Source organism: Osmerus mordax, chromosome 10 (assembly GCF_038355195.1).
Source record: "Osmerus mordax isolate fOsmMor3 chromosome 10, fOsmMor3.pri, whole genome shotgun sequence".
In the NCBI taxonomy this organism is placed as follows: Eukaryota; Metazoa; Chordata; class Actinopteri; order Osmeriformes; family Osmeridae; genus Osmerus; species Osmerus mordax.
In genome coordinates, this window is record NC_090059.1 from 12,806,811 (window position 1) to 12,822,814 (window position 16,004).

Sequence of the window (16,004 nt, forward strand, 5' to 3'; positions counted from 1 at the left end):
CCTCCAGGGTTCATCGGCAGTTCAGCCGGGGTAACTCAGGGTGCACCGAGGCACTGGGCTCACTCACTCACACGCCAACACACACACATACACACACAGAAGGAAGCCGGCAGGCCCCCCACCTCCACACACACACACACACACACACACACACGCCATACAGTGATTATGTGTACATAGTCCAGTTTGATCGGGGTGAAGTACAGTTCACTGTGTTGGACGTGTTGACAGAACAAAGTGAAAGTTAGTTCTTATCTCTATGAAAACAAAAGGATGCGTATGACTTTATAAACAGTTTAGGCATGGTCTGGTAGGTGTGTGCCACAGTTGTGTCCAAACTGTCAGAGAAGGTTGAATCCATGACTCCATTAAAGAGTATGCGTGTAAACATCTGACTCACTAGAAATGGTCTTCTGTCTATCAACACATTTTTTAGGGTTTTATTATTTACTGTATCACACATAAACACACATGCAGAATGTAAGGGTGGTTTCACCGCTAGAATGTCAACCCTTCTCATGACCGCTGAGGATCTATCTTGTCTTACCAGGGGCACCAGATGAGGGGCAAAAAGAGGGAATGGTGTGTGTGTGTGTGTGTGTGAACAAGCAATACCCTGCAGGGTGACTACGTAGGGAAAACACTCACCTCAGGCATGTTCCTTTATCAGGACACACACACATCCACAGACACACACACACACACACATCCACACACACATCCACAGACACACACACACATCCACACACACATCCACACACACACACACACACACACACACCCTGCTATCTTGCCCCGTCTCGGTCTGCTCTGTCCATCGGCTCCACCACTCTCAGCTTTGACACCTGTCAATTCAGTCTCTCTCTCCTTTTCTCTCTCCCTCTTTCTCCCTCTCTCTCAATATATAAAGGCCACTGCATCTCAATGTGAAGTACTTGTAAAGAATCCCTAGCCCGCCTCCCCCTGAACTATCAAGAGGCTACAGTGGCTGAGATGAGGGGGTGAAGTGTGTGTTGGGGGTAGAGGGGTGAAAGGGGGATGGGGGGGGTCGTCCCTGTTGACAGATTGAGAAGGATGGGACGTTCTCCCCTCAAGGTGAATCTGGGGGCAGACATGAAGGAATCTGAATCTGACTGACCACAGACCTCTCTCTCTATCTCTCTCTGTCTCTGTCTCTCTCTCTGTCTCTCTCTCAGCATCTCTCTCTCTTGCTGTCTCTCTCTCTCTCTCTCTCTCACCTTTTATCTGTCTCTTGCGGTCTTACTCTCTCTGTCTCTCTCTGTCTTTCTGGGAATGGAGCACACACAAAGACAGCATGCCAGCAGACCAAAACCTTGCTGCCTCTGACACACACAAACACACACACACACACACACACACAGACACACGTACACACATGAGCGCAAACCAGCTTAGCATTCTGCACGTAAAGTGCTAGGCTGCCCCCCCCCCCCCCCCCCTACAGAGGAGACAAGATAATCCTTTGATGGTGACAATGAAAGATGGCCGATGCTAAAACAAACACTATGGCTATGATTGATCATGTGAATACTCTGGCCTGAACAAAAGTGAAAATGGATGATGAATGGAAGGATGTATGGAAGAGAAGGCCAGAGTAACACATGAGGGAGGGAGGATGGGAGGTCTTGGAGGAGAACAGAAAGAAAGGGAAAAAACAGCTAATGGAACTTGTGAAGCATCATTGTGTCATAAACCTGGGGATCGGTTTACCCTGGTGTGTGTGTGTGTGTGTGTGTGTGTGTGTGTGTGACAGTACCAGTATGGAATCAGTGGATTCCTGAGGTGCAGCAAGGATTTCACAGACCCTCAGGCCAGCGTTTTCACTCCCCATCTAACCGTTTAATGGCCCCGGCTTCACAATGGGGACAGGAGGCCTGGCCACCGGCCTGCAAGGGCCTCTGCTCATTGTTGATTACAGGTCCTTCCCCCGTCCCTGGCTGTCAACGAGCGTCCCAGCTCCATTCAGAATCCCCTTCGCACGTCGTTATGCTAACAAATCAGTTTGAAGAGAAGTGTATTAAAGTCTGTTTTATGGACAGGGGAGTCCCTTTGATCCCTCTGTGTATCTTTGATGGTCCCTTAAGGGTCCTGGCTCATCACCCTGAGCTGTGGGTGTCTGTGTGTGTCTGTGTGCTTGTGTGTAGGCTGTAGACGTCCACAGTGATGGGTCACGGAAAACTGTTTTAGTTTTTTATTGAAACACACACACACACACAAATACAAATACACACCTTCTGAAGAACAATTACTTTTACAGGAAGCCGTCGTAGCAGCAGTACAATACAACAACCTAGACGGCCTGACTCCAGCCTAATTGTACCACTTATCAGGTCACACACATGCACACATACACACATGCATATATATACACACACACACACACACAATTACACAGAGAGAGATTAAAAGGTTGAATTTATGAAAAGCCACAACCACCTGTGTGGATTAGACCAGCATGAACAGAGCAGCATCTTGTTGGTGTGCCGTATTCCTCTGAGAGGTCATCTATCTCTGTAGCTTCCTGTGTGAGGTGTGATGAATCTGGACGTAAATCAGGCCAGGTCACTCAGAGGGTGAAGTATTACGCCTTAATGACCAATAAAGAACCGTTAACATCACAGGGGTTGGCCTGAGGTCAGCCAGGCCTCTGACTGAGCTGCTGGCTTCACCTTCAGTCCCTCTGACTGACTGGCTGGCTGGCTGGTTGACTGTCTGGCTGGTGACTGGTCACTTTTGACTGGGTGGCTTGTATACTGGATGGCTGACTGGCTGGTTGTTTGGTTAGTGGGTTGGTTGACTGATTGCCTGGCTGGCGAGCTGGCTGGCTGGATGGCTGACTGACTTATTTCCCAGCTGGGTCATCACCAGTAGTAAGAGACTACTGTCTCCCCCTCCCTGTCTCCCCCTCCCTGTCTCCCCCTCCCTGCCTCCTCTTCCCTGTCTCCCCCTCCCTGTCTCCCCCTCCCTGCCTCCTCTTCCCTGTCTCCCCCTCCCTGCCTCCTCTTCCCTGTCTCCCCCTCCCTGCCTCCTCTTCCCTGTCTCCCCCTCCCTGCCTCCTCTTCCCTGTCTCCCCCTCCCTGTCTCCCCCTCCCTGCCTCCTCTTCCCTGTCTCCCCCTCCCTGCCACCCCCTCCCTGCCACCCCCTCCCTGCCTCCTCTTCCCTGTCTCCCCCTCCCTGCCACCCCCTCCCTGCCTCCTCTTCCCTGTCTCCCCCTCCCTGCCTCCTCTTCCCTGTCTCCCCCTCCCTGCCACCCCCTCCCTGCCTCCTCTTCCCTGTCTCCCCCTCCCTGCCTCCTCTTCCCTGTCTCCCCCTCCCTGCCACCCCCTCCCTGTCTCCCCCTTCCTGTCTCCCCCTCCCTGCCACCCCCTCCCTGTCTCCCCCTCCCTGCCACCCCCTCCCTGCCTCCTCTTCCCTGTCTCCCCCTCCCTGCCTCCTCTTCCCTGTCTCCCCCTCCCTGCCACCCCCTCCCTGTCTCCCCCTCCCTGCCACCCCCTCCCTGTCTCCCCCTCCCTGCCACCCCCTCCCTGCCTCCTCCTCTGTGCCTCATCTGTCCCTGTCTGTCACCGCACAGCCACAGTCACATCACACCCGCCTTGTAGTGGCGCACACACAAGCATACACAAACACACATACACAAATAACCCCTCACCCTCCTATGTGAGAAACCTTCTTTCCACAAGGTAGGAGTCAGATATGTTTCATTTCAACTCCCCCAAGGCAAAAAAAATGAACGTTTAGTACCTTTCTGGAACAGGCTGTAATCCACTGTCCTTTCAGTTGTTGAACTTGCAGTGTGATGTGGAATGTGTATAGGTTCCTCCAGAGAGACTGGGGATACCTGGGCTGGACCTGATGGATGAGGACGTATGAATGAATAGATGGATGATGGGGTAGGGATGGATATATGAGCTTGGAGGTGAAGGGGAGGCCAGGCAGGACTATCACCCCACTGTTGCCCCCCTCTACACTTTTTCACCAGCCCTCCACTCTCTTCCAACACAGCTGATCGGTCAAACACGAGGTCAGACATGGGGCTTTTGTACCTGTGATACCACCTGGCGTCTTTTCAAGTTGTTTTAGTTATTTTCCATATTCTCAACCCACCTTTCTTCTGCTGACACAAGAAGGATAATTACTATACAGTGTGTTCTATGGTGGAACATACAGATTGGACATTTTAAGCCCACTAACTTTGTACAATCTTTCAGTTTTCCATGAGCATTGTCAACAGTGAATATCTATGTGCGGGTTTCAGTTGAGTTTATTCCATTCCTTGATGATCCCTCAGAGAAAGTCCTCCCCCTTCACTCAGTACACCATCCTGCTCTCTCCTGTCCCTGGAGACGGATATCTCTCTCTCACACACACATACACATATGCACACACACACACACACACACACATGCATGAGCACATGCACACACACACAGACAGTTTGGTGTGCCTGTGAGTGTTTATGTCAAACCTCTGTTTCTCCTAATGGAACCCAGCCGTGTTCTCTCTGAGCGCTGATGGACACGCCTGATTAACACACCTCAGCTGACACACGCATGAACCCTGGAGTGGGGAGGGGAGCGGGAGAGAAGGAGGGAGATATATGAAAGAGAGGGGGGGGGGATTTTCCTCTTGCACGGCTGTCATTCATGTGTTCTGAGTTGACCTGCCTGGATGAGTAAAGGTAAATGGTAAAAGGTAAAGCAAAATAAACACCAATGTAATGAAAGGACATGAAGCTAGACAGAAGGAGTTGGAGGCTGGCTGCTCCAGAGAGGGTGAAAGGTAGCATGCAGGGCCTCTTCTTATCACTGACTGTGAGAGGCTGGATACTCAGGGAACACACTTGGCTTATGTATCTGTGGGAGGATACATGTGTGTGTCAGAGGGAGAAATGGAGTTGTGTGTGTGTGTGTGTGCTTGTGGTTGCGTGCTTGGGTGTGTGCAAATGCACTGTTCACTTTCTCATAAGCATCACAAGCGTGCCATCCCACAGTGCCTCTGCCCTCTCAATGAACTAGACAGTCTCTCTGTTTCCCAGCATGACAGTCGTCTGCTGCACCCCCCCCCACCCCCCCGCACACACACACACACACACACACACACCAACCCTCTCCTGCTACAAAAAGCCAATTAATCTTCCTGTCCCAAGCTGCTGGGGAAGATCCTTAGTTACAGCATCATGTAACAGAGTCAGGGATGGTAACACCACAGACAGACTGACAGACTGACAGATAGACGGAGAGGGCAGATACCAGGAGGAGGAAGAGGAGGAGGAAGAGGAGGAGGAAGAGGAGGAGAGGAGCTAAGCTGGTCTGTCTGAGAGGCAGAGGCTCCTGTGTGATTGAGAGATTAGGAGTCAAACAAAGGAGGAGACCGACTAGACGAGAACAGAGACAAGAGGAGGGGAAAGCGAGAGAGAGATATAGAGGGAGGGAGAGGGAAAGAGAAAGAGAGGGGGAGAGAAAGGGAGAGAGAGACTGTCTTATCTCGCAGCCCAGAGACTAAGCTCTGCTAAAGCTCAGTTAGGAGGGCCTCTGCTCCTCTTAAGACCCTAACTAAGACACCTTATACAGAGAGAGCCTGGAGGAAGCTAGCTACAGGAGTGTCCGTGAACCTTCTCTAACCCCGGCTCTTCCTCCACTTTAGTGAGCTTGGCTTGCTTCTAAATCTGTAGTCAACAACTGGCTGCACATGTGCCAGGTTGCCATTTGAGGGTGCAAACAGGGACTGGTCGTCATAGGAACGAGCTGTTGCAGCTTGACATCAACAGCGAGAGGTTATGGTCCCATATCTTTTTTATTAGAGAACTGAATAGAGTAAAGCTGGGGCCTTGACAACAGACTGGCCCTGTGGATGTCTGAATGCCATTTGAGGTAACAGTTATGTACCAGTCAGGAACCGACCGGGAGCCAATCATCATAGGGACCAAAAAAGGGCAGATCATCTGACCGGGCTTGTAGAACCATTCAGAGCAATTGGTTCAACAATTTGAATGTCAACATATCCATGCCCCCCCCCCATCCCAAGGACACCAAAGTTCCCTCTTTTCCTCCCTCTCTTCCCCATTCTCCCACTCGTTCTCTTTGTCCCATTGGATCTCTCTCTCCTTTCCTCTCTCCTCACTTTTACTGGTGTGTTAACTGCCACTGCTGGGTTCTAAATGACGAGGGTCTCCTTTCATGCAGGGTGTGATGCCTCCTCCTTCCTGGCCCGGGTCATGAAGCTGTTATAGGGCTGCCGAGGGGACAATGCTCTTCAAAGGCGCTCCTCTTACCAATGTGACACAGACGTGTCACATCCTCCCTGCCTGGCCGAGGGCCGCGGGCCTTCTGAGGTGAGTGCCGAGCCAGCGGTTCTCTCCTCTGCATTTATGACGAGGAGTCATTTTCACGTCAATGGTCGTTAGGGGCAGAGGTTAACAGCGAGCATTGTGTGGCCTTATTGTGTGGTCCTTTTTGTTGGGTACACTCGACGGCCATTCACCTTGGAGGACAGGGTGAGGGGCCTTTCTTCTGGAAGTTTCTTAAAGTGTGCCACTAAAATGTGACCTGACTGCCCCTCCCGGCTCCCCATCATTTAAGCCACATTCCTCTCCTCTCGTATAGTCCCTGGTGATAAGGGACACATGTGCTCTGAAGAGGCTGCTCTGAAGAGCACTCTGCCTGGACCACTGACCTGTGTGTGAAGGGAAAGTGGGTGTGAGCTCTCTGACTCATGGTTCACCCCAAGCTATTGTGGTCTGCTTCACCCAGTGCTTTGGGTGTAAGCTCCTGGTATTTCAGGCATTCAAAGCTTTTTTACTGGGAAATGGTGTTATTGGTAGAGTAGCCTGCAGAGTCCTGTTAGAGTTCATGTTTGAGTTGAACTTTTGAACTTATTGTGGTATGTGACTGACATGCTGATATGTTCCAATGAAAATCTCAATGATCACATGCTCTACTGGCATTGACTGCCCTTCAATGGAAAGGGTTTCCTGGAAGAGCCACTCCCTTTCGCTCATGCTGATGGGTAAATGATATGATAAGGATCAAATATTTCTACTCATATCTACCCTCTCACATAACATTTCCGTGATTGTGCAGTGTGGCAGCATGGGATAATTTTCCGTAGAGATCAGCTGAATAGAGCTATGTGTTTTCATGCTGTGGTTATGCAGTAAACAACATATTTCTCAGAGAAAGATATTTAAAATACCTAAGTTCTTTTTTGCATTCCCAAGAAACAAGGTTTTAGATAATTGATGATGGAGGGAAAGGCCTCCGGCCAGTAACAATCAGGACATGATAGGAATTGAAGGGAGTTTATTTAGGTTAGCCAACCTATTTTGGTTGCTTCATAGTTTGGCCTTATCCTGTACACGTTTTAGAACAGTAAGGTCAGCCCCTGAGGCATAACTGCTAGATGTTTTCATGGAGGTGTGAAAGGTGACATCAGTTTCTGGTATCTGACAACACCACACACTTCCTCAGGACCCCACATCAACCCCTATGGGTGTCCTGCTAATTGCCTGAGTCAATACCAAGGCGTAAGAGACACTAGACTAGAAAAGGAAAACAAAGATAAACGTAAAACTTGAATAATAAACATCAAATAAATATATAAAAACAGTAAAGATGTATTGCATCTTTCTCATGCATTGCACGGCAGGAGAAAAGACAGACAATACAACATCTAACAGCCTTGCGAGCCAGGTGTCGGTCATGAACTGTACAGGGGGTTTCAACTTGTCGTGCAAAGAACACAGGAAATCTCCAGGGGAATGCTGCTGCAGCAGATGTTGCCCACCAGCACTATCTGATGTTCTGTCTGTAGCCTCTCAGTAGATCTGGAGATGCAACTATCAGGATAATCATACATGTCCATCAGGACTACTTTCATCTTCAGAGGATAAATGGAGGTTACGGTCTTGAAAACCTCTGCTACTGCGTTGTCAAATGTACCAGTAATGGAAAAATATAACATACACTCCCTCCAGCTATAGTTGAATCCACTGCGGTCCTTATACAGTAAAACGTTTATGGGCACATGGGTGCAAGAACTGAGACCACGGACATCTTTCAAGCGGCAGTGAGAGTGCCTGATGGACCCCCAGACATTTGAGCAAGAACCATCTATCTCCATCGCCATCAGAAGACTGCTGTGTTTGAGCCAGCGAGCCTTTGAGTGAAAACGAGTCTATCCAAACAGCAGGAATGCTGTCACCTGTGTTAAGATGCTCTAATGGCCCTCCTCTCTCCATGGGGAGGTAATGGGACATGAATATAATCTCGGCTCCTCTCTCGCTTTACCTGGGGCTTTGTCTCTCAGCAGGCCGTGAAGAGGGGGAGGAGGTGGACTGGGTCCCGGGGGGGGGGGGTGTGACCCCTCTGCAGTCAGCTTTAAAATCGTCCTTCAGGAACCCATCACCCACACGCATACACGCTCACATATTAGCATGCCCTCCATTGTTCATCGGAGTATCAAAGCTAAGAATGCTTCGAATGGACCTCTGAAGTCCAATGAACAGTGTTTCCTGAAAGAAATAGCAAGATAGAGTGAACAATCTTTTTCTGTTCCTCCCACCCTCTTGTCCCCCCCCCCCCCCCCCCCCTCTCACTTTGGAGGTTGACAACGTTCTGGAAGACAAGCCGACTCCAGAACCTCTCCGTCTAGCCTTCAAATGCTCTTTTTTATAACTCTGCTTTTTTTCCTTTCCCTTTCCTTACATATAACCATCTGCGATTGTGCAGTGACACTGAATGAAATAAATACCTCCCACTGAACGTGTAGAGGCCTCTCTCTTCCTGTCTCTCCTGGGTCAACCCTTCCTCCCCAGATTCCCTGAACTCTGCCTGACCCAGCAGACCTGTGAAGAACCCCCCCACCCACCCACTGCCCTGATCATGAATAATAGCGATGGGCTGCTAATAGTCGACCCAAACGAGGCCCGTTAGCTCTGATATGATTCTGTAGGAGGTCAGGAGGGCAACAGACATCTAAATACTGTTAGAAGCATCGTTGTTGACTCTCATGGACACACTGGTCATCAAAAGCTCATTTTGAAGTGGGCTTCCAAGTGTATCTTCTCCAATAAGGATGTAGCTATCTTGTTGTCAGCTGTGAGCTGCTCCCAGACTGACCCGTGCTGTGCTACAGGCCCAATACACAGAGTGGGAGCTTCTGATTTCTCTGGGCGCCAGCTCTCTAACTAACCAGATTACACTTCTGGAGCTTGATGGAGAGGAAAGGGAAGAGGATTGCTGTCTTTGGTTCTAATCTATGTACAACTGCCTCAACTGTACCCAGTAGCTAGAAGTTTCATTCCTAATACAGTATACTGATGACCGGACGGTCCTGTTACACATTTCTAAAATAGGCGTATAATGTTGTGTAGGTGTGTAGAGTTTATATCATTGTGTAGGTGTCATTGTATGTTTCACAGGCCTGTGTATGACTGTGTGGGGGTGACAGCATGGAGGGCTGAACTGCATATTTAGACCCAAAGCTTCTTGACTCTCTCTCCTCTCCTTGGGGACCTCCAGATTTACTGAGCTCAACAACAAGTGGCACAGTGTGTGAAGCAAGGCCCGCAACAATGTAGCTTTAGGAGCAATTACATTGATTTACTCTGCGCAATGTACGCTCCTGCAGGACTGCATAAAAAGAACTGGGTTTTAACCTCTTTTATTCCTCAGTTGTAAATTCAGTATATGCGCGCAAATTCAGACAAAAATGGCTCTCAGGAAAAGAAAAGTTTTGTCTTCGCTCTGCGATGCTGAACAATAGGCGAGGCGGACGTTCCTCGGAGGAAAAGTTCAGCGGCATCTATCAAGCAGGCTGGACCTGAGCGGATAGGACAACGGGACGTAAAGGTGTCAGCCATGGAACTAGGGGAGAGCGTAAATCAGGGCCGGGGCAGAGCGGGACCGGGAAACGGCCAGCTTGGCGGTGCATCTGCCAGCACTGCTGCATCGCATCGTTTCACTCCAATGTCAGGCAAGGACACGTTCCTCCTTCCACATGACCCCGCCGCTCTGGGAGACGCCGCTCTTTCCAAGGCTGCTGGAGGGTTTAAAGTTGCAGTCTCCATGATGATATAGGTTAATATTGAAGTCTACATGAAAGCCGCCAAATAGGCCCTACCGTTTTTATTGTTCATTCTGTTTAAATATTCATGCTCACATTCGTTTGTGTTAACTTGTTTTTATACCTATCATGTGTCTTGACGCATCATGCCTTCCAGATTACACTTTTCTTTTCCAGATTTGTGTGTGTGTGTGTGTGTGCGTGTGTGTGTGTGTGTGTGTGAGAGAGAGAGAGAGAGAGAGAGAGAGAGAGAGAGAGAGAGAGAGAGAGAGAGAGAGAGAGAGAGAGAGAGAGAGAGAGAGAGAGAGAGAGAGAGAGAGAGAGAGAGAGAGAGAGTACAAGTGTGTACGTGAGACTGTGGGTGTAATATTTTAAAAGCTGCTCCTCTGTCCTATATAGAGGTATTCTAAATCCTGGACCACCCAGTCTTTTTGTTTGTTGAGTAAATACATTAATATCATCTATAAACTTTTACCTGGTGTTCACAAATAAACTAAGAGATCGACCTCACTATCTTCAGGATTAATCTCACCACTCACTGTGACTTTTAACCTGCTAATGGTTTTCTGACGGTTTAAATTAACCTTAACCCTGTTCCATCTTCCTCAATAACTACTCCATAATCAAATGTGCTCAACCTTCTTTATGACGATGCATTGTAGTTTCAAACTTTAATTTCAGGTGTTTGGAAGTATGTTTCACCAACTCCTGGCTGGTTTATTTATGATTAGATGTTCTTGATCAATAATCCACAATGAAATGTTGTTCTTCACAAAATGTTTATTTTTATAATAGTTTTATTAAATAGAGCTTGTATAATCATGTGTGATTTAAATAAGTTGCAGTAAGATACAAAAAGCTATATAACAAATCTACATTCAAATGTACATCACATAGACACCTTGACCATATTAAAGTGTTCCATCACAGTGTGCAGTGCTTCTTGTTTAAAAAAAAGAAAAAAAAAGATATATACACATCTATCATATTAACATATGCAAATACAAAACGATATATATATATATATGTATATTTCATCTACAACACGTAAAAATATCCATACAATATTTACAACATAAACATTAGATTTAGTCTCTCAAAACCCATGGCTTAGTTGCGACTATAGTGGCTGAACTTGGTGGGGAGGTTATCGACGGGGTACACGGTGGGTCCTGTCTTCATGGTGGGGGGGCCGTTTAGGAGAGTCCAGTCGCTCTGCAGGGTGAGCTCCACCAGGAAGATCTTGAGGAGCACCTTGGCAAACTCCTTCCCCACGCACATCCTGGAACCCCCGCCGAAGGGGATGTAGGAGAACCTGGAGGAGTTCTCCGAGGGTTTGGCCATGAATCTCTCAGGCTGGAACTCTTCTTTGTTGGGAAACACGTCAGCTACGTCGTGGGTGTCGCAGATGCTGTAGATGACATTCCAGCCTTTTGGAATCTGGTATCCCTGGAGGAGCAAGAACAATGCGTCACTTAACGAGCAGTCAAGACAACAGAGGTTATGGTGTCTTCTGATGGACACACTGATGTGTTGATAGTTTCTGCAGTGGTTCACTTTGATTATGGCTAATCCCATGTCTGTGGTAAATGGGACATTTGGGTATTTGAGGCATAATACATTTTAAGTGGGTCTGTTTTCAGCCAAGTACATTTCTACATCTACACCCTGTAACATCTCACAGGTTAGTACTGGGTGGATATATGTATTGCATCTTGCACCCCAATATCTTGTTGTCAACTTACATTGAGTTCAAATGTCTTGAGGGCAACTCTGAAGCCTCCTGGTACAGGGGGATTGATCCTGAGGGTCTCCTTGATGACACAGCCGGTGTACTTGAGCTGCTCCAGAACCTCAATGTTAAGACTCTGGCCCTGCAGGTCCACACCCTGGTCCTCCTGGGATAGGCACAAATAGAGACTTTAGAGCACTAATATACATAGTTTCACATAAGGTGTGTGTGTAAGTATATATACAGACATTTACTTATATCCTGTCTTAATATCTCACCTTCTCCTTCAGTTCTTGTCGAAGCTTTCGGACTACATCAGGGTTCAGTCCCAGGAACATGACCAGAGAGGTGGCTGTGCTGGCTGTGGTCTCATGACCTCCAAACAACAGCTCTGTGGCAGACTCCTTTATCGCCTGGCACCAGGGAAACAATTTAAATAATTTAGTCTATGTATGCAAGGCAAGTGTGTCTGTGAACATATGCTAAATTTCATTATGATAAAATATACTTTTTATTTTATTCAATTGTGAAGGAAATTTAAAAAATGCCCTATAAAAACATGTTTCCCCCAAAAGCAAAAAATCTAATGTAATTACATATAAATATACAACCGTTTCTCCATGAAGGGAGTTACAGCCTAGTATATATGGAATGTGTTTATCACCTGCATGCTAAACGGCTCGCCGTTCTTTCTACTGCTGTCCATTAGCTGCTGCAGCGCATCTCTGTGCTTTTTCTCCTGGTCGGAATCCAGGATCTTCTTCTTGATGTTCTCCTCGATCTTAGAATGGATGAAGTTACGAGCTTTCAGTCCCTGCAAATAAAATAAAAAGTTGTACGGTTAAAAAAGTTTGCGCTAGATTGTTGGCCATCGTTCTCATTGCAACTACCACAGTTTCAGGTCACTTACCCGATATAGACCACTGAAAGGGACATCAATTGGGAGGGAGAACAGGTTTTTGATCATTTCTTCAAAGGCTTCGACCAGTTCGTGTTCGTCGGTTTTGATCTGATCTGGGTCGAAACCAAGGAGAATCCTCATCGCGATACGGAACATGAGGCGCTTCATCTCTGGGTAAACTAGCACGCACGAGTCACTCTCCAGCCATTCTTTTACGGCGCTCCGCACCTCCTCCTGAATCACCGGGATGTAGTGTTCAAGGGCATCCCGGGAGAATGCTCGCATTATTGCCTAAAAGCAAATGTTATTGTTAACAACTTTAATGCATGAGTTATCGGTTGATTAATTTGTGCGTAATGGAACTATAAACAATGGAACAGCAGTAGCTGCAGCACATTTATTAAATTAGAAAGTTGAGAACTATTGTACCTTTTTCTTGTTTTTGTGCTGTGTCCCGTGGACGTTGGAGAGTGTGTCCGATCCAAGAATGGTACGCACGGACGCCGGCCACTGCACGGCCACCAGTTTATGTTCTCCCAGCAGAATTTGTCTGACGTTGTCGGCTCCCATTACGCGCACGGTGGGGTTGCCAAAGAGGTGCGTCCTGTATATGCAGCCATACTTCTGTCGCTTCATACGAAGGAATTTCCTCCTCTGCAAAAAGGACCAATGAAACAGATTAAGTAAACGTGTCTGTTACTACTAACACAAGGACCAGTCAAGGAAGGTAATGTGGTGTGTGGTAATAGTGTATTAAATTGTTAAATAGAACGACGTATTTACCTGGAGGATCAGTTGCAGCGTCTCTCCAATGAAAGGTAACCCCATTGAACCAGGAGGAAGCGGGCTGCGACAAGTGGGATCGCGCCCTCGGATCATGTAAACTTCCCAGAGTTTCACCGCCACTAAAAAGAGCAGGATAGGAAGCACAATTGTGCACAGGAAAGTCGCGACTAACGTGCTCAAAGCCATTCCCGTTACGCACTCAAGTAATCAGCTACTATTTCAGAGTTTCAGGTGCAGCAAGAGTTTGTTTGCTACTGAAAGTCTGGCTGTTTATACGAGCTTTTATAGTCTTTCGGCTGGTCTCGGCCTCCTGTTACCTTGCCCAGATAAATTAGTTCACACAAAGTTCATCTTTAATTGTGGTGTCATCTCGCTCCGCCCACAGGGTCAGAGCTTCTCCAAACCCTTAACCATTTGTTATAGGCGCATTTTAATACTACCTCCTGTTGGAGCTTGACAATCCGAGGATTTAACTTTGAAAAGGTGTTAATTCCCTTACACAATAGGAAGTATCGAAGGTCTTTTGTTGCAAATATTCGGCAGTTTACAGTCATTACATTGACTTAAGCTCTGGTTCGTAATGCCTGGGGCGGGTGTAATTGAACAGCTTTCAACTGATTTAAACTTGCGCTGTTTGCGAAAATGTAAAAACCCTCTCGCTTTAAATAAATCCTTAATCTCCATTAGGCAGATTCCGCTTTTTCATGCGGTTCATTCAAAGTTGACCCGAAGGCCCGATTTAACATCAATAGTTACTTAAGCAAAATCTCAAAACATAACTTTAGTCAAGACCAAATATTTTTCATTTTTGCTCTCTTTTCTGCCAAAAATTAACTCTGGTTTCAGATCACTGGAGTCTTTTAGACTACTCGAATTACTGAATGATTAACATATAGGATCCAAACCATTGCCCTTTAAATGCCCCCTTTTCTCAGAGTTAGAGACGTATCTCTTTTGGACTCTGATTGCACTACTAATCTAAAATTGGACTTTAACCCGGTGCCTGTCTTCTCTTGTACAGACCATGACACTGTATCCTCGAAGCGTGAGTTATAAAAATGATATCTAGCTCGCCGCGGGTTCAAACTTGGGTCATGGGGAAAGAACTGTCACAAGGAAGGCTGGGTTATTGGTGAGCTGAAGGCTGCATGAAAAGAAAACATCCCCAGCCACACTGCATTTGGCATCACTTTTTACGACAGCTATAACGTGAAAAGGGACTGGTGAATAAGTCAGTGAAGCAGGAGACAGCTTGGCTCCGGCGTTTACAGCGACGCGTCATGGGTTTCCCCTTCCTCACTCTCTGCCGTGTCGCACTTTGGTGCTGAGGCAGTTGCCCTGTGTTTCACCTCTTAGCTCGTTCTCTATCCAAATGGCAGAATGACAGATAACAGGTCAGTAACACATCCATATTTTTCGAAATATTCAAGTAGCATACACCTTATGCCTCAGAGAGAAAATATTTTTGCTAACAGGACACATTTTAAATGTAGACTGTTGCACAATTCAACTCAAGTTAGTCTATGCGTAATTGCACTTTAAATTCACAGGACAATCTAAATACAGGGTGAATTAGTTCTGGTGTTATACTCCGCTACTAAAGGTTATGTGAAGTTCAAGTGTAAATGTTTTTTGCTGTAAAGCAACATTCCTAACAACCCTTGAGTTAACTCATTCACTCTATGAATCACTCAAGGTATTTTAAAGCAAGAAAGCAACCTTCCCGCTTCTGTGGACACGGAGAAAACTTGTAAAATATGAGACTATTTACGAGACAACATTATTGGGATAATTTGATCAGACTTCCTGTGGAAACAAGACCAGACTATCACAACTGCAAGTCAACTGGCCACCTGTTATATTTATTGGGTGTCCGTTCCACAAAATGTAGTACTAATATCCGTGACTGTTGTGTGTTTGTGTGTAGGTGTGTGTGTTTATGAGAGAGAGAGATAGAAAGAGCGAGAGCGAGAGCGAGAGAGAGAGAGAGAGAGGGAGAGCGAGAGAGAGAGAGGGAGAGAGGGAGGGAGAGAGGGAGGGAGAGAGACATAAGGTCTGTGTCAGGAGCGCATCGTCAGCGATTAGCACTAGAGAGCTCCACAATGCCCTCGGGGGATCTTTCCCATTCCCGTGCGCTGACCTGCTTGTGACCTACAACACGGACCCTGACATCTCGGTGAACTCTCGCACAAACCTCGCCAAGTTCACTGTCCGTCAAATAACAAGATACGGGAGCCCGAGCAGCGGTAATTACAGTGGGAGAGCAGCATGATTATCTTCACAGTGATTCATTCACTGTCAATCACACAAATCAAACAGCGGGGATCATTTAAAAAAACTTACAGTAACATTGTAATTAGGTCAAGAGATAAACAACCCTGTCTTCTGTATGGAAAAATACTTTTTAATTAGAGCCACAGAGTCGGTGCTTTTTCTGGCCTATTTTAATCACAATAATATCTCATCACATTTATCTTGATAGTCACTTCCAAGTCAGATTT

At 47.1% G+C, this 16,004-nt stretch overlaps 1 protein-coding gene across 1 annotated transcript; it reads right to left on the reverse strand.

Annotated features, from left to right (window-relative positions):
- Positions 1 to 10,949: 10,949 nt before the first annotated feature.
- Positions 10,950 to 13,689, reverse strand: cyp26a1 (cytochrome P450, family 26, subfamily A, polypeptide 1). Its single transcript, XM_067245064.1, has 7 exons — positions 13,501 to 13,689; positions 13,147 to 13,371; positions 12,727 to 13,008; positions 12,481 to 12,630; positions 12,095 to 12,229; positions 11,830 to 11,973; positions 10,950 to 11,533 (listed from the first exon to the last, which is right to left on the reverse strand). The coding sequence occupies exons 1-7, from the start codon at positions 13,687 to 13,689 to the stop codon at positions 11,195 to 11,197; spliced, it is 1,464 nt and encodes a 487-aa protein (XP_067101165.1). The 3' UTR covers positions 10,950 to 11,194.
- Positions 13,690 to 16,004: the final 2,315 nt, after the last annotated feature.